Below are 24,003 nucleotides of genomic sequence, written 5' to 3' on the forward strand. Positions count from 1 at the left end.
CACAGCAAATAATTTAGAAATATTTGCTATGTATCCCAATAACTTTAATTAAAAAAAATTAATTTCTAAAAAATTTTCACTCAGTAAACATTTACTATATATGTGTGTTAAATAAGGTATAGGGGTAGGCAAAAGGTGTACAGTTGTGAGCATGCAAAACGGCATTATTTTTCTTTTATTACATATTTTTCCACACAAAAAACTGTAAACCTTCTTTTGTCCACCCCTATATGTAAGGATTTCCTCAAAACATCTTTATCCTTATCTCCCTCTATTTATCACAGGACACTGTGATAAATGCCAAGGGAAATACAGAGACCCTATGTGTTGCTTTTAAGAAGACCCTATGTGTTGCCTTTCTTATATTTTACCAAACCTAAGGTAATTATTCTCTGAGACAAATTAAACACCCTTTGGTTTTATGCATAATCTCCTATATCTCAAGTTCCAACTCAAATGTCACATTATTAATTCCAATTCCTCTGATCCATCCCAGTTAAAATTATGTTTGCATTGCAGTTTCAAACTCATAGCAAGTAATGCATTATGCTTCCAGAGTGCACTTGCATAAACCTAGATGCTATACCCATTACACATGAAGGCTATATGGCATAGCCCAGTAGTTGGCAAACTACTATAGCAAATAATGCATTATGCTTCCAGCTATGGCAATGTTCATGCGTGTCTGATATATTCATCTAGAGCAGCTCTGTGCAAGAACATTGCAATGATAAAAATGTTCTCTATCTAGCCGTGGCCAGTGTTTCTCAGTGGTTTTAGTGTCAGCCTGCACACCAAAGAGCCTCAGATTTGATCTCAGTCAAGGGCATGTACCTGGGTTGCAGATTTGAACCACAGCCCCAGTCGGGGCGCATGGGTGAAGCAACCAATTGATGTGCCCCTCTCACATTGATGTTTCTTTCTCCCGCACCCCTTGCTCCCTTGCACTCTCTCTAAAAATCAATGGGGGGGAAATCCTCAGGTGAGGATTAAAAAAGAAGTTCTCTATTTAGACTGTCCAATACAGTAGTTATTAGACACATGTAGCTATTCAGTACTTGAGATGTGGCTGGTATAACTGAGGAACTTAATTGTTCCTTTCAGTTCATTTTAATTAGTTTAAATTTAAATAGCCACATTTAGCCATATGAAATAGCACAGATCCAGAGTCTAAGCTTCTTAAAAGCAACACATAGGGTCTCTGTATTTCCCTTGGCATTTATCACAGTGTCCTGCACACAATAGACATTTAGTAAATATTTGTAGATGGGTCTCTAAACTATTCAAACCTTTACCAAAACAAATGTAAGCAAATGGTTTTTAAATAATAAAACAAATAAATATCAAAATCTGAGAAAGAAATTAGTCTCAGTTCTAATAATAAAAGACTTACCAAAACATCTTTTACACACTAGATCAAGTATTTCCCGAAATCGATTTGTCATTGGTGGCAGAGGTTTTAGGTCAATTTTCCTGAAATCCTCTGGGCAATCATTCTTTGAATGGCCATCCTTTTTGCAGATGCTGCATACTATCGTTGGTGGCTAAACAAAGGCAAAACAAACAAACAAACAAACAAACAAATATAATAATCTAATAAACTATTGAGGAGCTTCATCATTACTTAGAAAGCAGATCTAAACAGAATATTTTATGTAACTCAGTTCTGATAACCTGTGCTTTCAGAAGACTGGGGCTGAGGGAAAAGCATGTTAATGAAATGCATTGTTAAATGTAAAGAACATATTTTGAGCCAACCACTTTGACTTTCTTCCCCACTGAAATGGTATTATCAAGGTTTAGCTTTACCTGATGATGTAAAATAAAATACCAGGAGATGAAAAAAGACATAGGTTAATTCCAATAGTTTTATCAGTCCCCAAATGAAATACATGCATCACTGTTCAAACTACTAAGATCTTTAAGTAGATTACAGTTGTATATCACTTAACAGAAGGGGATATGTTCTGAAAAATGCATCATCAGGTGATTTTGCAGTTTTGCGAACATCACAGAGTGCACTTACATAAACCTAGATGGTACAGCCTACTACCGTGTTTCCCCGAAAATAAGACATCCTCCAAAAATAAGACCTAGCGCATGGAAAGATAAGACATCCCCTGAAAATAAGACCTAGCGCAACTTTGGGAGAAAAAAACTAATATAAGACACTGTCTTATTTTCGGGGAAACAGGGTATACATGTATGGTATAACCCAGTAGTTGGCAAACTCATTAGTCAACAGAGCCAAATATCAACAGTACAACAATTGAAATTTCTTTTGAGAGCCAAATTTATTAAACTTATACTTCTTCTAATGCCACTTCTTCAAAATAGACTGCCCCAAGCAGTGGTATTTTGTGGAAGGGCCACACTCAAGGGGCCAAAGAGCCGCATGTGGCTCACAAGCCGAGGTTTGCCGACCACTGGTATAGCCTCTTGTTTCTAGGCTACAAGCCTATACGATAGGTTACTATACTGAATACTGCAGGCAACTATAACATTTTGCTAAGTACTTGTATATATAATCAGAGAAAAAATACAGCAAAAATATGGTATAAAAGTGTGCGTGTACATTTGCAGGGCAAAGTAAGGGCTGTGGATGGGACAACATTGGAGGGCGAGTAGACATCAGGAGGAGGCAGGAAGGAAGGGATAGAGAGAAGGGGGAAAAAAGAGAGCAGAGATCAAAAGAGAACAACAGAGAACAACAGAGATAAAGACTGATATGAGAAATAATAAAAGTGGGAGGAGGAGGAGGAGAGGGAAAGAGAGAAAGAGAAGGGAGGAAACAAACTGTGAGGGAAGAGATAGAGAAACAGAGGGAAAGGGAAGTGAGTGTGTGCAGGATAGTGTGTGTGTGTGCGCGTGTGTGTGCGTGTGTGGGCGCGTGAACATGCGTACACACACACACGCACCCACACACACGCTCTTGCTCCGTCAACTCCAGACCCAGGAGTGGCTAGGCACATAGCTGGTGAACAGCAAGCTGAGCCTCATCTAAATCACCCAGAGCAGTAAGTTCACGCTATAGTCAGGTCCAACCATTTCTTTTCACATCAAAAACAAACTTTTTTGTTTATTACTTATTATAATCTTACTAGAGGCCCGCTGGCCTTCCTTCCCTTGGCTTCCAGCACTGGCTTTCCTCCGGCACCCAGGGCCCTGGCCTTCGCTCCGGCCAGAGTCTGCAGCCTTGTGTTTGCTGTGGCACTCCACTCCTGTAGATCCCTTGGCACCCTGCCCCCCCTTCCCGCTCTCCCTCTCAGAGCCGGCATCCTACCTGGACACTCCGTGCCTGGAGCAGCTGGGCAGCTGCCATCTTTTGTTTTTTAATTTGCATACTCACTCTGATTGGCTGTAGGCATAGCCAAGGTACAGTCATTTTACATGTTTGTCTATTATTAGGTAAGATGGGATCACCATTGTAGATGCAGTCCATTGTTGACCAAAAATATCGCTATGCAGGGCATATTACCTAATAATAGACAAACATGTAAAGTGATACCTCTGCTATGCCCACCAGCCAATCAGGAGTGATATGCAAATTAACCAAACATGGTGGTTAATTTGCATACACAGGTGCCCAGCAACCTGGGGCAGATGGGTTGCTTGTGTCATCGCCATGGCAATGATGCAGGCATTCCATCCCAGGCTCTCAGGGCTCCTGGGCAGCAGGGGAAGGCAGGGCCGGAGTGGAAAGAGGTGGCTCTGAAAGGCGGTGCTGGCAGCCAGGGAAAGGAAGGCCCATTCTAGCACGAATCTTCGTGCATCAGGCTTCTAGTGATTGTATAAAAAATTTCAAGTGGCACCTTTCATTTTACTCTAAACATTTTCTATCTTCAGAACTAATCAATCCTAGAACCCTTGCTTGTTTAGCTGGTTCAATTTATTACATTAGCAAGGTATTCAAGAAACCAAATTGTAGAACTGAACTCTAAAAATAATCTGCTTCATACAAGGAACAACTCTTATGTTATAGCCACAAATGTATCTTCAAACCCTATGTCACAATTTAAAATTTATTCCAACACACTATCAGGTAGCTAAAACAGTGAAAATTTCCCCAACTATTTAAAAAAAAAAAAACACACCCACATATGGTAAAGGAAAAGCACAACTTTTTCCTTTATAATAATATTAGAGGCCTAGTGCACGAATTCATGCACTGGTGGGGTCCAGCCAGCCCACCCTGATGGGGACCATAGGAGGTGGCTGGCTGGATGAGGGGCTGTGGGTGGTTTGCCAGCTGACCCCGCCCCCAATTGGAGTGGGGTGCCTGCTTGGGTGAGGGGCCAGCTGGGACAAGGGACCATGGACAATTTGCCGACCTGATTGGGTGCCCTCAGAGGTGGGCCAAGGAGCCACAGGAGTTCCAGTCATTCCACTGTTCGGTCAATTTGCATATTATCCTTTTATTATATAGGATGCCTACGTCCTAGAGTTAGCTTCTTCCTCCAGGATTAGCCTGGATATTTACCTAGCTATGAACTCTGATGAAAATTATATACAGGAACCTCTATTTGTAGGAATGCTGTGCTGTGGGGTAATTAACAGTGGTACAATAGGAATTTCTATCAGCTTTGCAAAGCTTTCTTTTTTTAACAATTCTTTTTTGTTGAAAGTATTACATATGTCCCTTTTCACCCCTATTGGCTCTCTTTAGCCCACCCCCGAGCCCTCCTCCCCCACAAAGCTTTTTAAAATGAAACATTTATCAGAAAATTCTAGAAATATGTTATAATTAGAAAAAAATTAAAATTGGAGAAACAGCTACTTTAATATAAGTTTCCAGGTAGAAAAATCTATAAAGTAGAAGAAATATAAACTACAGCTATATAATTGAGTCTTATTAAAACTCTGCCATTTATCTCATCCTTTCAACAGTCCATATACCCTAAATACTGCAATCTAAAAAAATCAATAGATGTATCCTTACAAAAAATGAAGAAACACAGCTTAGTAATTACAAATTTAAGCTGTGAGTAATTATTGATAAACAATAAAACTGATGACATTCCAGTTGTTTTTATAATATTCCACCTGGCTGACACATAATTATACAATAGCACCTTGGGTGCTAATAATATTTCAATTGTATATAGTGTACTTGAAGCAATATGACTTAGCTAAAACTTTTTTTTATTAACAAAGTAATTTCTTTTATTTTCTGTCCATTGGGATATTTTATTTTCTGCAATTTATCAAGTTAAAGTTCAGAATATGCCTCTTTAAAAGCAGGAAAGTTAATGCCCTGGCCGGTGTGGCTCATTGGTTCGAGTATTGGCCCAGGCACCAAAGGGTCTCAGGTTGCAGGTTCAATCCCCAGCACCATTTGAGATGAGTGCTGGAGGCAACCAATCAATGTCTCTCTGTCACACTGATGTTTCTGTCTGTCTGTCCCCCACTCTTCAACTCTCTATAAAAATCAATAGAAAAAAATAGCCTCAGGTAAGTATTAATAAAACAAAAAAACCTTTAAAGTAGAATACCATTATAGTTCACAAACCTTGTATTCTCATTTGTGGAAGAAAAAATAATCATTGTGTATAAAAAAAATAAGGAAAAACTAAAATATATGTGCCTTTGCCAAACTGATTTTCATAAAATATCTGGTAACTGATTTTCATATATAAGTGAAGCAAATCAATTAACAATAGAGTGCTGAAACCTTTTGGGATTTTATATACATTCTTTAAAGGCAACTTATTAGCAAAAATGCAGTAAGTAAAATTAAAATATACACTAAAATATTCCAAAACAACTATTTTAATATTTCTGTATCTAAGAACTGTAAGTACACCACCACAACATCTTACAGATTGTTTACAAACTGTATCCTACCTTGCCAGAGGTTAAAATAAACTTATCAAACACATAATGGAATTCCTGGGTGGGGTGGTTATCATCATCAAGGTCAGAAGCATCTTCTGTAGCTTTGCAGTTGCAAGAGGTAGCAGATGTGTCGGTGCACACACTCTGACGTGAACTCTCTGTTTCTAAATTTGACCTGCAGTCTGTACCAACAGACTCATTTGGGTCAGAGGATTTACTATCAGTGCAATTACATTGGCTAAGTTCCTTTTTTAAACAAGTTTCTGAATGAACTAAATCATCTTGTTTCTTAATTGATTTTGGTTCTACTTCTCTGCTTTCACTGGTAGAAAGAGATGAAGATTCCGGTCCATCTTCAGCCAAAACTAGTTCAGTTACCAACAAACTGTCATCTTCAGTAGTACATTTCTGTGATGTACATTTCATTTCATCATATTTACCAGGTTGACCCCTTTCTGCATTTATTTTTTCTGTGCTTTTCCCAAGTTGAATGCAACAATTAGATGTCTTATTGTCAGTCTTGACTGGTTTCTTGTTGCTTATTTTCCCTTTTTCTTTTTTCATGGAATCCACAGATTTTTCTGCATCCTTTCTCTGAGGACAGGCAAAATATCGATAAGCTGCCCTGAATCTCTCCACAACATATTCATAAACAAGCTGGCTGTTTAAGCTCCGTGCAACATTCCTCTTGATTGAAAATGGATCTAATAAAAAGAAAATGGTCAGTTGCTAAGTATTTACTAACAAACGACGTTTTCAAGATTACACAAACAGTTCTTAACTGCTGGATTGTAAGCAAGAATACATTTTCCCAAAGCTTTTCTAAACTAAAGTCCCAGTGAGAGTCCTTAAAAACTTAGTAGGTAAATACAATAGAAACTTTGTTTCCTTTGTTTCTATCTTAACATTAAAAAAAAAAAAACTTTTAGAAAATAATAATAATAAGGCAATTAATGAGAGAATGGCTAAGGAGCCCAATTCAGTAATTACAAAGTTTCAATGATGAAATTGCTGAAAACAACTATATCAATATGCCTCCCAATAGTGTCATTGAATAAAAAATTTCAAGCTCTGGGAGGCAATAATAATTTTCATTTTCATAGTATTCTTTAGTTACATACTCCTTGCAATTTAAACAAATAAAATATAAACTAAACTCTCAAAGCTTCAAGTTAAAAAAAATACTGACTCTAAGATTTAACTTTAGTGAGATTAGAAAATTAAAGAGAGAAAGAGGAGAAACAGAAAAGTAGGAAGAGACCTAAGTAAAAATTAAAACAAAATTTAAATGTTGATCCCATCTAAAATGGCTATGTTGAAAAGGCTTGCAGCAACTCATACTTCTGAAAACGTTTATGGGCTTTTGGATTTTATAAGCCTTAAATACAAATGTCAAGGAAAAAAGAACAGTACCACCCCAAAAACACAATACATATTTTCTCCACAATTAAAGATCATTGAGGGTGTGCTATGGTTGAAGCATCTATTACTTTTTTGCTGTTATCTAAATAAAGGGCTTAAAAAGCTTTCCTAACCTCTTTTCCCTTCCAGAAAAAAAAAGGAAGAGAAATTATGATGGCTGCAGGTTTCAGAGCTCATTTATTTACTGTATGTAAGAGAGTATAAGATGTGAGGACATGCTTGAGGGTATAAGAATATGTGTAGGTTCAAGTCACACTAGAAGGCTAAAAGTGGGTTGAGGGAACAGAAGAATGTTAAACAAACTAAAGGCTAAACTAGGGGTGTCGAACTCAATCAGAGAAGGGGCCAAAATCTAAAATCCAGCCTAAATCGCGGGCCGAATGGTTTACTGAACAGTCATAAACTGTCATTGTGATGGAAACGCAGCGGAGTGCAGTGATGACAGCGCGGTGCGGGCCACATTGCAAGGCCTGGCGGGACGGATTTGGCCCGCGGGCCTTGTGTTTGACACATGTAGGCTAAACAAACTGAAATGATGCACAGAAACTCAATTTCCTACCTATAAAAAGTAAGTGAAATATTGTGAATTGGAAGTTTGTATTAAGAATTTAGAAGCGAGTGCACTCTCTCTCCAGGGAGCACACCCTCCCCTTCCCTTCCCTCTCTTCTCCCCCACAGGCATGCAGTTCCTAACTCTAAGGGACTCCCACAAGCAACAGGCCCTGACCTGCCCCAAAGGCCCCCTTTTTTCTGACTTCTTAGTGAGCCAAAGCAGCCTAGCCTAGACTCATTTCACTGTCTGGTCTCTCCTAGTGCTTCTTCTATCCTAAACCCTTCCTAGTTTCACTGTCCCCAGTATTCGCAAACATCCTCTAAAAATCACCTGGACTTGTGCTGTGAAATCCTTCCTGTACAAAGTCAAGAATCCACACACTACCAGCTGGTCCAAGGCAGGCAAGCTCAGGGCCAAGTCCCCTTTCCAGTAACAAAACTGCTCCCTACCAAATCATGTCCTGCCCCGTGAAACCCTATTCTCCACTTATTTTTTTAAATGATAGAATTAAAATTTTACAAGCAGATGGCAGTGGAATATATAGTCTCTATGCTTGATCTTTCTTTTATGTAAATAAAAAAATTACAAGAACTGATAGCTGGTTTTTTTTCAGAAAACATGATTAAACTAATTCATTGATGGTGGCATCAAGTTTTTCCTTATTAGCTCCAGAAAATTCACGTTTTTGTCTTATTGTAGCCCTAGCAGGTTTGGCTCAGTGGCCTGCAGACTGAAGAGTTTTGGGTTCAATTCTGGTCATGGGCATAAGCCCAGTATGTGGGATCGATCCCTAGTTAGAGGGCATGCAGGATGCAGCCAATCAATGATTCTCTGTCATCATTGATGTTTCTATCTCTCTACCTCTCCCTTCCTCTCTGAAATAAAAAAATATATATTTAAAAAAAAATTTAGAAGCCATTCTATTAATTTCTGTACCTCTAACTATCTTAATGTTCTTAGATTTGATGTGAAACCTGAGCTGTCAATATCAACTGTTTTTTTCTTTAGTGTAGTAACATTTAACAGATGAGATCATTTAGAAAACAATAAAACTTGATTTTAAAATTAATACTTCAACAAGTTTATGACACACTTCATAGAATTAATATAACCATTCTATTTTTCTATATTTTTGAAAATTTTTATAATTAAAAATTAAATAAAGACATGTAAAGTAAGCTACTATCCCTAACCAATCTAATATTTACAGATTAGAAATATTTAAATGAGTATTAATCCTATAAACTATAATGAACTTGACAAAGAATTTATATAAAATATATGAAACCTCATGGCATAGATAGTGCTACAGTCAAGGGGTAAAATTTATAACATTGAATTAGACAGAGATGATGAGTGGCACACAAAAATTATTCTCCAAATTAAATATATCGTACCTTCAATGGCTACTCGCCTTTTAGGCCAGTTTTTGTTTTCTCTTGTTAAAATATCTTTTATCCGTACACATATGACATACTCCTCCAAAGCAAATTCCAGTGTGTAAAATTTTAGCAGCTCTAACCATAACTGTCCCAGGGGTATCTGGTTAGGTGTTTCCAATGTTAAAGGAGACTGGAAAAGAAAACACTTCATTTACGCTTCATGAACTAATGAATCATTTACTTTTCACTTTAAAAAATCCTTAAGGATCACTTTTTCAAAAACTAAGCATAAAGGAGCAACGTGCCAAAAAGCAGTTTGTTGCATAGCTGGGAAGAGAGTGCCAAGTTTACTAACTCCTAGGATTTTGTGTTCTTTCCACAGACTAGAAATTCTCAACCTTCGCTGCACATTAGAATCACAGTGGAAATACAAAAACACACTAATACCTGAGTTACACACCACTCCCACCTCCCATACCCTTCCCAAAATTCCGATTTAACTGACCTGAACTGGGTACTGAAATTTTTAAAGCTCCCTAAGTGATTTCCATGTGCAGTCAAGGTTGAAACCACTGTATAATAATCACCACAGCTCCTCACTGCAGTGATTATTTTTAAAATCTAAATAAATGTCCTGAGCTTGCAAGAGCTAAATCCTTCATTTGGCAAACATTTATTTAGAACTTACTATGTCCCTGGCATTGTGCTGGGGATATAAAAAAAATGAGAGCTCACACTTACACATAATGCTCACCATGCATCATTCACTCTTCTAAATGCTGTGCATATAATTAATAATTCTAACAACTCCATGGAGTAGATACTATAGGGCAGTAGTCGGCAAACTCATTAGTCAACAGAGCCAAATATCAACAGTACAACAATTGAAATTTCTTTTGAGAGCCAAATTTTTTAAACTTATACTTCTTCTAACAACACTTCTTCAAAATAGACTCGCCCAGGCCCTGGTATTTTGTGGAAGAGCCACACTCAAGGGGCCAAAGAGCTGCATGTGGCTCACAAGCCACAGTTTGCCGACCACTGCCATAGGGCAAAAACCTAACTCAGCACCACATCGTTACTGGGTTCATGTTGCTAATCACTATAACATGCTGCCACTCAAATAAGGTATTGGACCACTTCATGGACTTCTAGGAAAGGAAGAAACAATTCAGCAATGTTAAAATGGGCCTCTAATGGGGAGGGGATGTGTAACAGAAGAGGTAATGACTTCTAAGGGAATTAGCTAAAGACTGGCAGCTAAAAGTGACCACTAAGAGCATAAAGACATGAAGCAGTCATTCATTCATTCATTCATTCATTCATTCATTCATTTATTCAATTCTACAACCATTCATTGGTTACCTACTATGTACCAAGCACTTGGAATAGATCCATGGGAAAAAAACAAAACGAAGATCCTTGCCTTAGTGGAACTCACTTTTCAGGGGAAGAACACAGTGAACAACAAACTTAATAAGTAAATTACATAGCAAGTCAGAAAAAGAAAAGTGCTGTGGTGCCCAGCTAGGGTAACTCAGTGGTTGACTGTCAATCCATGAATCAGGAAGTCATGGTTTGATTCCCAGTCAGGGCACATACCCAGGTTTCGGGCTCCATCCCCATTAGGGGCGTGCAGGAGGCAGCCAATTGATGATTCTCTCATCACTGATGTTTCTATCCCTCTCTCCCTCTCCCTTCCTCTCGCTGAAATCAAATTAAATAAAAATAAAAATAAACATTTTAAAAGAAAAGTTCTGTGGAAATTTTAAAAAGTTGTGTAGGTTTAATAAAGAGGATGGGAAAATGGGAGCAGGTTTCAATGGTGAATAGAATAGTCAGGATAAAACTTGTTGAGAAGGTATAATCTGGAGAAAAAGGAAATGTGTTCTAGGGATAGAAAATGGAACAAACACACTAAAGTAGGAGTGTGACTAGCTTTAAAAAGAAAACCAAGAAACCTAGTGTGGTAGAGAGAGGGGAGAAAAAAAAGAGGAAAACAAAAAGCTTCCCAGTGAGAACTCCTTGGCTTTTATCCTAAAGTAAGTGAGGAGCAACTAAAGCATTCTGAGTGTGAGAAGGGGAAGAGCATGATCTAACTTAAGTTTTGGAAGAGCCATTCTGACTGAAGTAATAAGCAAGAGGACAGAAAGTGGGAGAGTTGAATGGGACTAAAACATATGTTCAGGGAATAACATGAACATTTCAGTAATGTTCACATTTCTGTAGTCTAGTTCAGGACTGGAAGTCCAGAAAGACTATATCCTTCTAGAGGACACAATCCATGGATATTCAACTTTTGTTCTTTAGCACTTAAGATAATGCTTGGTATGTAGCAGGCCCTCAATAAATGCTGAATGGTTAAATAAGCAAGCCATATCCTAAAAGACCGTAAGGCCTTTATTTCTCCACCACTCTGCCAACATAATTCCCATAAGCTAAAGTTTTGGTTCCAGCCCAACTCCTGAAGGAAATTTTCCTTCTCTAAATGAAAATTATACAAAGAATTACTTCGACATGATTCAAACAACAGAAGTCTCCCAAAAGGAGTTGTAAATTCATTAGGGAATCTTGGTACTGAAAAATTAAACCAAATCAACACCTCACATTACAGATGAGGAAAATGAGGACAAGAGGTTTATTCAAGATTAGTCAGTTAAACTACTATTAAAATAGCTTCAATAGAAGGCATCATAAATACTATGGATAGAAATGTCAAAGAAACAACAAAAAAAACCTACTTTGCCATGTTTTCCCTTTAAGGCATTACTTTGGTTGTCTTTTTCTGTCTTCTTGGTATCAGCTTTTGTTTGGTCTGCCTTAGCTCTGTTTTCCTCCGCAGGTGAGTTTTTCTCAGTTGTACTACTTGAGTTATATTCCCACTTCACAAATTTCTCTTCTATTATGCCCTTCAGCTGAAAGTCATCCATTCTTTTTGAGTCAAAGCCTTCAATCTACATAAAAAGGCATTTGGTATTATAAAAAAAAAATTATTATTTTTTTAAAAAGATGGACAGACAAATCAGAACTCCAGTTTAAACTGAACACAGTACTCTGCAAGAGCAAACTATATACGTACATACATGTGTACAAACTCATGCTTACCCAACTTCCTAGTAAACAAGGAAGAAGAGGGGGTTTTCTTTGTTGTAGAAAAAACATCACCATTAAAGCAAAACAGTAAGAAGGAATTCCGCCATCAGTTTGGGAATCAATATAGCACAACTGCAAAATGATGGGGGAAAAGTACAACCATTTATTTTAGCTTTCTTTAATTTTCTTCATTTCACAACAAAAGTAGCTCCCCCCACCATAATCATTGTAAAAAGCATAAAATATAATTATCTATAAATATAAAAGCCTAAGAGACCATTCGAACAATAACTATGATGCACATTGACCACAAGGGGGCAGACGCTCAATGCATAGGGATGGAAACATGGAACAGATTGATGAATCTCAGAGGAAAGAGGGGAGGGGGGAAGATGGGAAGAGATTAACCAAGATCTTATATGCATTCTAGAGGCCCAGTGCACGAATTCATGAACCGGTGGGGCCCCTTGGCCTGGCCTGTGGGGACCGGGTGGAAACCAGAAGTCTGACATCCCCGGAGGGGTCCAAATTGTGAAAGCGCACAGGCCAGGCCCAGAGACCCCACTGGTACACGAATCCGTGCACCAGGCCTCTAGTATAAATATATATATATATAAAATATATGATTTGAAATCTCACCCACCTGAAATAACTATTAACATATTGGTGATCATCTTTCCATTCATTTTTTATTGCATATAAAAACATGTATATTTTAGTTAAATGGAACCATATCATACAATGTGCTTTTATTGTAGACACCTTTTAAAAATATTTTATTTTGCTTCCACTTCTGCCTCATGTTAATAATCTTCTAAGTACTCCATGCCTTCTTCTATATTCAAATAACCATACACAAATACACATACATTTCTATTTTCTATAAAAAAAACGGAAGATTTTGATTTTTGTCATCTTTTTACCAAAATTTTTATTATCGACATCTCTCTGTATATTACTCTTCTCCCTTAACAATGCACCAAGAAATGTCCCTCTAAGTCATTAGTACAGATCTAACATTCTATCAAATGGTTAAATTATAGTCTATGATCTAGAGATGATTATTCAATAATCCCCCCACCCAAGGATATTCACACTTTGTTATCAGTTTTTGCTACGTTAAACAATATCGTAATATTTATCCTTATACAGATTTCCTAAGTACTAGTGCTTTTTTATGAGCTATATTCCCAGGAACATATTTGCTAGATTAAAAAATGTGATATATTTCAATTCTAACAAATAATTATAGGATTTCAAAAATTGTCAATGGCAAGCATGTCAAACTCAAAGGCTAACACAGGCCAAATAAGTAAGGTTTAAGTTTTAAAAAAAAAAGCTTCAATGTATTTTCATAAAAACGTTGTTTATTTTAATAAGAGACATGCTGAATAAAAAGGGCTAAAATAAATGAATAATCATTAACATAGAACATTTTAATAAAAATTAATATTTTTTCTTGAACATTAACTTACCAGACACTGAATTATTGCAGGAATTAATAAGTGTAACACAAATAAACCTATTTTTCTTGTTCTCTGAAAGCAAAATGTTTCCTGTTGTACACACCACAAAGACTAATGATGGGCAATCAGCTGTTAAAATATTCGCTACTGCGGAAACCAATTTGGCTCAGTAGATAGAGCATTGGCCTGCGGACTTAAAGGTCCTAGGTTCCATTCCTGTCATGGCATGTACCTTGGTTGTGGGCACATCCCCAGTAAGGGGTGTGCAAGAGGCAGCTGATTGATGATTCTCTCTCATCAATGTTTCTAACTCTATATCCCTCTCTCTTCCTCTCTGTAAAAAATCAATAAAATATATATTTTTAAAAATAAAGACGTTTCCTTTAAAAAAAAAAAAATTCGCTGCTAGTATTAGTGGAGAGAAATGGTACACCTGCGCTAAGAAGGGAAATGAATGCAACATGATTATAGTAATCAGTCATTAGTGAACATTGTATTTCATCCTATATAATAAAAGGTTAATATGCAAATCAACCAATCGGTGGAACAATTGATCACTATGACTACACTAATCACCAGGGAGCAGATGCTCAACATTCCAATGATCGGCAAACTCATTCATTAGTCAATAGAGACAAATATCAACAGTACAATAATTGAAATTTCGAGTCAAATTTTTTAAACTCAAACCTTCTACGCCACTTCTTCAAAACAGACTCACCCAGGCCATGGTATTTTGTGGAAGAGCCACACTCAAGGGGTCAAAGAGCCGCAATTGGCTCACGAACCGCGGTTTGCCGACCACTGGTCTATTCCTATGCCAATGGTATACACTTAACTAAATCAGTTTTGTAGTGGTAAAGTGGGTCCCCTTTGCTAGTCTCTTTCTGAATTCATTTGGCTATACTCAAAGATTCTTCCATACTAACTTTTAAGATCATTTTTGTCAACATTTTAAAAACTCCTGGTAATTAGAATGAAAATTACTGAATGTTTTAAAATTAATTTAATGCACTTTACACTTTAAGTATACCACCTCCTCTATTCAAGAACTTGGTATCTTTGCATTTTCCAAAAATTAAGGAGCTGTCATCAATTACTCACTTCCCCTCAACTCTCATATCAAGTCCTTCCTCCAAAACTTATCCCAAATCTGTTTACTTTGCTTCAAATCCACTCTAAATTTACTACAGTTAGGTATTCATAACTATTTTGTTCCTATGTATTCTGATTTCTGTTACAGATTAGGCACTCCTCTGTTCCACTCACCTTAGCCCAATAACGAAAGGCTAACACCAAGGGAATAAAGACAGGTTCCATTTTGCCAATAGCAGCAAGTAAATCAGTAGTGAGGCATGCCATATCATTTCCTGCACTCACTCTACAAAGTAAGCCACTGTGAATGAGAAAGGAAGAAATTTCACTGCATTAATACTTTCAAAAACATAATATTTCAAATCCTGTAGCTATCCCTTCCAGTCACTGTATTTTAATACTTTAGAAGGCATAATAAAAATAAATGTTTTAATAAACTTAGAGCTTACTGAAAACTATGCATCAGTTCCATCACTAGCGTTCCATATAAATTAAAGTTTTAAATTTGTTTAAATAAGTTTCATTTGTACTTCAGAAGTTTCAACTTTAAGTAAGTATTTAAGTTCATGAAAAATTAATTTCAAAAGCAGCATTATGAATCACCAAAATTTTATTTATGAGAGAAAAGACATCTTATCAATGTCAAATAATACAACATAACTTCTTAGTACATTCTTTTTGCTTTGCACAAATTAAAAAAAAAAAATTCTGAACTGATTAGCTGTATTTCTTGACTCTAATATTTTCCTATCTAAGCTTTCATTGATTTTATTGACATGCTATTTTCAGATAAGATATTAGAAAGAATTTATACATTAACCCACAAGTAATGCTTATATGAAAGTGAAAATAGGAACTACCATAAATGGGGTAATAGAATTGTAGAAGAGATATTTTGGTGGCAGGGAGAAGAATGTATCTGAGGTTGCCACACAGAGACAATTAGACACGATGTGATGGCAAAAATACCAGACATCAGAATACCTCCATTCCAATTCTGATTTTCCCCTAAATGATATGAATTTGGACAAATCACTTATTTGTCCTCCAGGTCTTAATTTTCCAATCTAGAAAAAAAGGAAATTGAACTAGATCTCCATAGATGCTTCTAGTTTGGAAAAAGGAAATATAGTAATCTTAAAATATAAGATATATAGGTTAATAATCAATAAAAGAACACTATTATTTCTGTATTGTTTCCATATCTCCCACATTGAACTAAAATAGTTATTTTAGTTTCCTTTTTCAAAAGTATTTTACTCTTTCTTAATCCTATAGATATGACTAGAAAAGCAAGATTAGTCTTCAATGACTCATACAATTTCAGTGAACTAAAAATTAAGAGTCTGATAGACTGTAAGCTCCTTGAGAAGAGAGACTATTTCTTATTTATGCTTGTGTCCCTATAGGAAAGCATTATTTACCATATAGTAAATGTTCAATATTGTTGGGTGAATAAACTTTAGAAAAAAATTAAAAGTTCTGCATCTGAGTATTTTATTTCTATCTGTTCTATATCTTGTTCACATGCTTTTAGTAAATAGGCTAATTTGAATAAGTAGAAACTAGCCTAGTCATATTAACCCAAGGAGAAATAAAAAAAAAAGCTTTTCTCTCTTACAGATGTTCACTGCATATTTGAATGTTGTTATCTTTAAAAATACTTTATTTTTTCTTCATTGTTACCAACCTTTTCCGATCTTTGCACACCACAACAGGAACTTTAGCGTGAAAATCAGATTCCACATCTACATATAATACTAATAAGGGGGGAAAACAAAGCAGGTAAGCCAATGTCAACATCTCTAAAATGCTTACTCTATGGTAAACATTAAGTAATAGTTTCCTTCTAAATATCACTCTCATTGTTTCTGTGGGATAACCCATTCTTCTCATTATGAGAATCAAACCCACAGGATCCTTTATCTCTCTTGGTTCTATTTGCTACATATCACAAACCATAGGCATGGTCCCAAAGAATGTCTGAAAGTTACAATCACCTTAAGAAAAAAAGGTTTTAATATCCCTAAGAGTTTGAATATAACCAATTAAGTAAATAATGTAGTCAAAGTTGTTAAACCTTCACAGATATAGCCAAGAGAAGGCACCACTTACTTTGAGGGCTATTTCCACAGGAAGCACAAAATGAGAACCTACAATGCTTTGAAAATTTGGTTCTTTAAAAAATATCTGTGGAAGTAAAAGGCTAACTCTGCTGGCTTCATTTCCCATAAACCTATGAAGTGTCTGTCCAATTAAAGCTCCTAAGGATGGACTACGGATGAAGCACATTTCCACTCTTAAGTCCATCTCTATATCTGCCATAAATGTCTAATCTAAATAAAAATAGATGCATTAGCCCTAGCTAGTTTGGCTCAGTGAATAGAGCGGCCGCCTGCGAACTGAAGGGTCCAAGGTTCAATTCTGGTCAAGGGCACATGCCCAGGTTGCGGGCTCGATCCCCAGTAGGGGGCGTGCAGGAGGCAGCAGATCAATGATTCTCTCTTATCATTGATGTTTCTATCTTTTTTCCTCTCCCTCCCTCTCTGAAACCAATAAAGATATATATATTTTTTTAATTAGATGCGTTATTTCATTTGCAATTTAAAGAAAATATCTTAGTAGTACTTTCTGGAATTATTAAGTTATTCAAAAACCATGTGCTAAAATCTCTATGTCAAGAGTTGAATTATACTTGGTGGATATAACAATGAATAAGATATAAAGAGCTCAATCAGGGGTTTGGAAAACAAATATTTAAACAATAAATCCTGTAGATGACAGGATAGAGGTCTTTAAAGAGAGGAGATGAAAAGAAAACAATCAATTTTACAATCAGACTGCATTCTGTAGACCTATGTTATACGACTCAAGATGATCTATTTGTGTATTTTAGTGGAAAAGACCTATTTAAAATTTTTTTGCTAGGTTAATACTCTCCAGTGAGTCTAAAGAGGTAAAAGCTCTGTGTTTACCTCCTATCTGTAATATGTTTTAAAGTTTTTGTGCAAGTAGAGATAAATATTTACTAAGAAAAAAATTATACTAAAATCCCTTTACAATAGCAATTTTCAACATTTTTCATCTCCTGACACACATAAATTATTAAAATTCCACACCACATTATTTTATATATATATATATACATATATATATATATATAATATTATATATTACATGTTTTGCCAAACTGACAAGAATACGTTTATTACATGTTTTGCCAAACTGACAAGAATACGTTTAATTTGATTAAGAAATAGTAATAGTAACAACCTACCCATTTTACAGATGAGAAAACCGAAGCATGAACATTAAATAATTCATCAAAAACATACAACCATCAAGTGGCAGAACTAAATTTTGTGCCTAGAAAGTCTGGCAGATCTTGAGCTCTCAAGCATTTATTTCATAACAAGAAAAGCAGTATAAAACAAAAACAAAATAATATTATAGATTGTATTACACGCTACAGCCTGGTTTGAGATAGTTATAATTTTTTTATTTTTTTAATTTTAAAAGTATTTTTACATATATAAATATCCTTTTTACATCACACACACACACAAAAAAAATCCAGACATATGAGGCACAAATGAAAAGCTTACTAAGTATAATTTTGGTTAGTGTAATATAAATGATTAAATTAGGCTGATATTGCTTTTAATTGTGGAAAAAACAATTTACCTAATGAATGCACAAAAATTTCCCCCAGGTCTCTCCCTAAGTCTTCTTTCATCAATAACCTTCCAAGGATAGATTTTGTCTTTCTCTTCTTTTACATTAGAAATGCTGGTAATATTCAAAGCTAACATTTTTAAATTATTCAAAAGGCAGATTTTACATATCAATTTTAAATATATTTTTGATCTTACAGACATAAATTTTCTAGTATACCTATTAAACAAATATAAACAATATATATATATTGTATTATAATATGCTAGGAATTTTAGTTTGTTTAGCTATATATAACCTCCACAGTGCATGTATCTTTGAAGAATTTTCTTTAGAAAGACAAATTAAAAAAGAAACTCACCACTTTTTTTTAGAATCCCAAGCACTTGTATCAGAAGATCTGGATGAGTCATCTAAAAAGAGTTTCAAATTAAATCAATATACTAATTTCAAAGTTTAAGTTGTAGAACTTCAGAGGGAATTAAATTTCATTAAACATTAAAATCATGCTCTCTATTATTTTAAAATAATGGAAACAGAAGAGTATTTTACTTTTATGTTAACACATCTTGTTCATAGAAATAGAATCTAATAAATCATATAGTGCTATGATTCCAGCAATACTCCTTGAAATAATCAGCTCTTAGGTGAGAAAGATTCTGGAATTTCACAGCAAAATAAATGGAAAAAAATTACTTTACCAAATAATTGTTAGGGAAGTTGTTGGATAAATTTAAGATGCACGGGTAACTAGCCACCTGGCCAACAAGCTTTGATTAAGACGCTGCTTTAAAGGACAAGCTTGTCGCCCAGCTGGCGTGGCTCAGTGGTCGAGCATCAGCCTACGGACCAGTTTGTGGCTCAGTCCCCAGCCAGGGCACAGGCCTGGGCTGCCAGCCTGATCCCCAGTGTGGCGACTTGCAGGAGGCAGCCGGTCAAGGCTTCTCTTTCATCACTGGTATTTCTATCTCTCTTCCTCTCTCCTCTCAAAATCAATAAAAATATATTAAAATAATAATAAATAACAAGCTTGTCAAAGGTTTGACTTAATGTGTATTTTACTGCTATTTAAAAGTATTTAGTAGTAATAATAATTTTTATGTAAATGACTATATACAGATTAGAAATTAAACATCAAATTTGCACCCAAATCAAACCTCCTTGAACATGACTTATTAAAAAAATTTAAAACACATAAAATTTCAGTTATTTTAAATGTTTGCTATGTCAATAGATAAGCAACATTAGCAGTGCTGAACAATATTGGTACTTTTGCAAATGATACTAAACACTACTTATTAAAAGTACCTATAATGTACCAGGCACTATACAGAAATACCTGAAATGTATAATCTTATGTAATATAAAAGTTATTATTCCTGTTTTGGAAATTAGAAAACTGAGGCTCAGACAAGACAAGTAATTAACTTGCTCATTGCAACTAAGATTTAAACACGGATTTTTGGTTTCTAAGTTCTTTCCACCTCCTATATTACTTCCATAAGCAGTAACAGTTCAACATGCTCAAATACAATCACTTTTCCTTTTTTTATGCATAAAAAATTAATTTATTGAAAGGACTGGTTAGGAAATAATAATACTAAGCACAATTCCAGAAACTATTTTTATACATATTTTGATATGGTTATGGTACTTCCAATTCAAAATTGAAATTTTGTGGTACTTTTTTTAATTAAAATTTGGAAAATAGAGGTTATGAGTTGCATTCAAATTCAGACAAGTGCTACAAAATACATAAAATAAATAAGGAAATGCATTTTAATTCTTTCCATGTAGAGACATTTTAAAATTAGCAATTTTTGATGGCATGATACAAAGATGAAAATATGTCATTTCCAGTCACAATCAATTCAAAAATGGGGAGTGGAACATTAACTTTGAAATCCTGTTAGACTTGTTCTAAGTTGTAAACTGGGTCACTAGATTAGGTAACAGGGTAGAACTCGCAGGTAGGATCAAACAGAGGCTCTTAGTACAGCAGAAGGGCTTGGATGGACATCTCTCTGGGGGTAGGTCATCACTCCCTGGGGAAGAAACATGGCTTTGGGCTGAGGAAGGAAGAATAGGGCCCAGTAGGAAAACATGGGAGTCTGAAGCAGCAGCTTGGGGTGCTGGTGCATCAAGGGCTGGAAGAGAGATAGGAGAAAGTATGGACTTTTGAGATTACTAAAATTTGGGACTTAGTGTTCAAAAAACAGCATCACATTGCACTTAGGAAAGATGGCCTCCTTACTATTGGGGGCTTCCGTTACTTCAGGCTGACGGACAGGCAGCACCGTAACAGACTGAACAGGAGGCAGGATGTTTGTGGAAGGACAGTGTAAGGGACAGGCTCAGAGTAAGGACAGATTAGAGGCTGCGGCTAAACACAGGGGTGAATTTTATCCTGGAATTCATCCTCTTTGCTGCTGTGTCTCACGTTCAAACTGCTCAGGTTTCTTTGCTGATGTGTGTAATAGATTCCTCACTGCTGAAAGGCTTTCTACAGTCTCACTGAATATGCCGAGATCTTCCTTCTCCCTCCCAGGAGCAAGGACCACAAGGCAGGCAAGGATGATAACCTTCAGTTACCAAGTCCAGTTTCATTGTGGCTTCTTCTGTAAATCCTTGGTTATAAGATTTCTATTCAGCTAGTCTTCAGTTGGTTATTCAAGTTGACTGTTCTATATTTTAGTTTTGATTCCAGTTTGGTCCTGGGAGGAGGTGAGTGTAACTTCCACCTATTTTACCTACCATCATCTTGGGTTCCCCCCCCCCCCTTTTTTTTTTAAGAAGAAATAGGTTCAGAAAACAACTTATAGCTAAAGAAGGGCCTTAGTGCTTAGCAGAGAGAGGAAGAGAGAATGCATACCTTGAAGGACCAAAAGGGAGGAGAGGTGTGCTCCAGGAGAGAAAGAGAACACACTGGAGAAAGAAGCGGGTGGGGAAAGGCAAGGGCCTGCTCCAGAAAGAGAGAAAGAGAGCTGACTTTCCTTTTTTTTTTTTTTTTTTAATGACTGCTTCCTCTTTTTTCTTTGACCTTTATTTACTTTACTTTTTACTTTTCTTTACTTTACTTCACTTTATTTTATTTTATTTTAAAGTCTGACACCTAATAGTAGTTTCCAAATGTTCCATAGTGATGGTAACTTCCATAAGGCAGAATTTTATAGTTCCTTGCACCGCCACTAAAAAGATAATCAAGGTGCCCGGCTAGCTCAGTCGGAAAAGCAGGAGACTCTTAAAAAAAGATAATCAATAAAAAAAACAAGTATTATACTAATTAAGAACCACATAGGAAACATTCTTTTCTAATTACTTACCTTGGGAGGAAATTTTATATCTATATTAACATCACTACTTTTCAGAGCAAACTTAGTCAGAGATGAGCCATACAACCTAAGTGAACATTCTGGAAAAAAAAAAAAAGCATGAAATAGAATGTAAATATGGGATCTTAAACAACAGTGATAGGAAAACTGCATATATCTCACTATGTCTTTCAATTCTAGTACAACAATTATAGAAGAATTATATCCTTTTTAATTGATCTATAAAATAAAAATGTTTCTCAGTTAGAGGGTTCAGGAACAAAGACAGAAGAGAGAAATTGCTCATAAAAGTTCAATGTTTAGCCCTTGCTGGTGTAGCTCAGTGGATACAGCATCGGCCTGTGGACTGAAGGGTCCCGGGTTCGATTCCTGTCAAGGGCACATGCCTGGGTTGTGGGCTCAATCCACAGTAGGGGCCAAGCAGGAGGCAGCCGATCAATGATTCTCATCACTGCTGTTTCTCTCTCTCCCTCCCTCTCCCTTCCTCTCTGACATCAATAAAAAAATTTTTTTAAAGTTCAATTTTTAAACAAAATTTTAGTAATAGTTCACTTAGGAATGACTATAATTATGTTTAACATTTAATATGTAACAGTAAAGAATGTACAATCCAGCTATAGCTACTGTCACAAATGGCATTTATTTATATATATTTACATAAGAGATAACACTTTAAATGGGGAAGGAATCGTAGTCAATGACAATGATCTTTAAAAATAAAATGTGGCCGAAACCGGTTTGGCTCAGTGGATAGAGCGTCGGCCTGCAGACTGAAGGGTCCCGGGTTCGATTCCGGTCAAGGGCATGTACCTTGGTTGCAGGCATGTCCCCAGTAGGGGGCGTGCAAGAGGCAGCTGATCGATGACTCTCATCAATGTTTCTATCTCTATCTCTTTCCCTTCCTCTCTGTAAAAAATCAATACAATATATTTAAAATAAATAAATTAAAAAAATAAAAATACAGCCGAAACCAGTTTGGCTCAGTGGTAGAGGGTCGGTCTGCAGACTGAAAGGTCCCAGGTTTGATTCCGGTCAAGGGCATGTACATTGGTTGCGGGCACATCCCCAGTAGGTGATGTGCAAGAGGCAGCTGGTCGACGTTTCTCTCTCATTGACGTTTCTAGCTCTCTATCTCTCTCCTTTCCTCCGTAAAAAATTAATAAAATATTTTTTTAAAAAAAATACAAATACAAAGTGAAGCTATTAATATTGCAAGCCTAAAACAAACAAAAAAATTCTGTGGCTTTCAAGAGTTCATAGAACAAGTTAATAAAAACAATAACATACTACAAGCAACTTTCTCAGACTATCAAATATTTGACTTCAAAAATCATAAGGCAAATTTTAGAAGGATCTTATCAGAGATCAAGTTGAAAAAACCATGACTGGAACTTATCAGGCAAGTTTAGTTTCTTAGAAAGTATAAGGTCAGCCCGGCTGGCATGGCTGAGTGGCTGAGCACCGACCTATGAACCAGGAGGTCACGGGTGGATTCCCAGCCAGGGCTCATGCAGGGGTTGCAGGCTCCATTCCCAGTTGGGTGTGCAGGAGGCAGCCAATCAAAGAATCTCTCTCATCACTGATACTTCTATCTTTCTCCCCCTCTCCCTTCCTCTCTGAAATCAATAAAAAATATTTTAAAATAATATTTACCCTAATTCAAGAGAAAGAGTTGTGTAATTTTTAGAAATAAGTATAAAATATATTTGTACCTGGTAAAAATGCTGTTATAACCTTTGACATTTCCTCCACAACCTCCTGACGAACTCTGAGGTCATCATCTGTTATTCCTTGTTCTTTTGCTAATTCAGTAACTGCAACACTTAAAGCTGCCAAGTGGGCAGGGGAAGGAGGTGGGAGAGAACGAAGTTCACTTTCTTCCTGTTTTTCCTGTTAGTGTAACATGTAACAACAATATATATTAAAAAAAATTACTCTTTTAATGAGAAATACTTTTTCAAGAGAAAAATATAAATACATTCAACTTCTATGTGCCAGACTTACACTGATGGCCAGATTATTACGATCTCTGAATCTGACCACTCGGTGTATATCCTATATAATACAAGGCTAATAAATAAATTGTCCCCTCGACTAGTTCGACCAACAGGCAGGCCAGCCAACTGCCCATGTCCTCTCCCCTCCCCCTG

At 36.2% G+C, this 24,003-nt stretch overlaps 1 protein-coding gene across 8 annotated transcripts in view; it reads right to left on the reverse strand.

Annotated features, from left to right (window-relative positions):
* Positions 1-24,003, reverse strand: part of TUT4 (terminal uridylyl transferase 4) — a 96,211-nt gene that overhangs the window by 38,269 nt on the left and 33,939 nt on the right. For all 8 annotated transcript variants that reach the window (XM_036447231.2, XM_036447227.2, XM_036447230.2 and 5 more), the window contains 10 exons: positions 23,566-23,743; positions 21,845-21,933; positions 18,883-18,934; positions 16,537-16,606; positions 15,021-15,147; positions 12,298-12,417; positions 11,934-12,146; positions 9,208-9,382; positions 5,845-6,539; positions 1,394-1,544 (listed from right to left, as the gene is read on the reverse strand). In XM_036447231.2, the coding sequence (XP_036303124.1) occupies positions 1,394-1,544; positions 5,845-6,539; positions 9,208-9,382; positions 11,934-12,146; positions 12,298-12,417; positions 15,021-15,147; positions 16,537-16,606; positions 18,883-18,934; positions 21,845-21,933; positions 23,566-23,743 (1,870 nt within the window). The remainder of the gene's footprint in view (positions 1-1,393; positions 1,545-5,844; positions 6,540-9,207; positions 9,383-11,933; positions 12,147-12,297; positions 12,418-15,020; positions 15,148-16,536; positions 16,607-18,882; positions 18,935-21,844; positions 21,934-23,565; positions 23,744-24,003) is intronic.

Source organism: Pipistrellus kuhlii, unplaced genomic scaffold (genome assembly GCF_014108245.1).
Source record: "Pipistrellus kuhlii isolate mPipKuh1 unplaced genomic scaffold, mPipKuh1.p scaffold_m20_p_2, whole genome shotgun sequence".
Lineage (NCBI taxonomy): Eukaryota > Metazoa > Chordata > Mammalia > Chiroptera > Vespertilionidae > Pipistrellus > Pipistrellus kuhlii.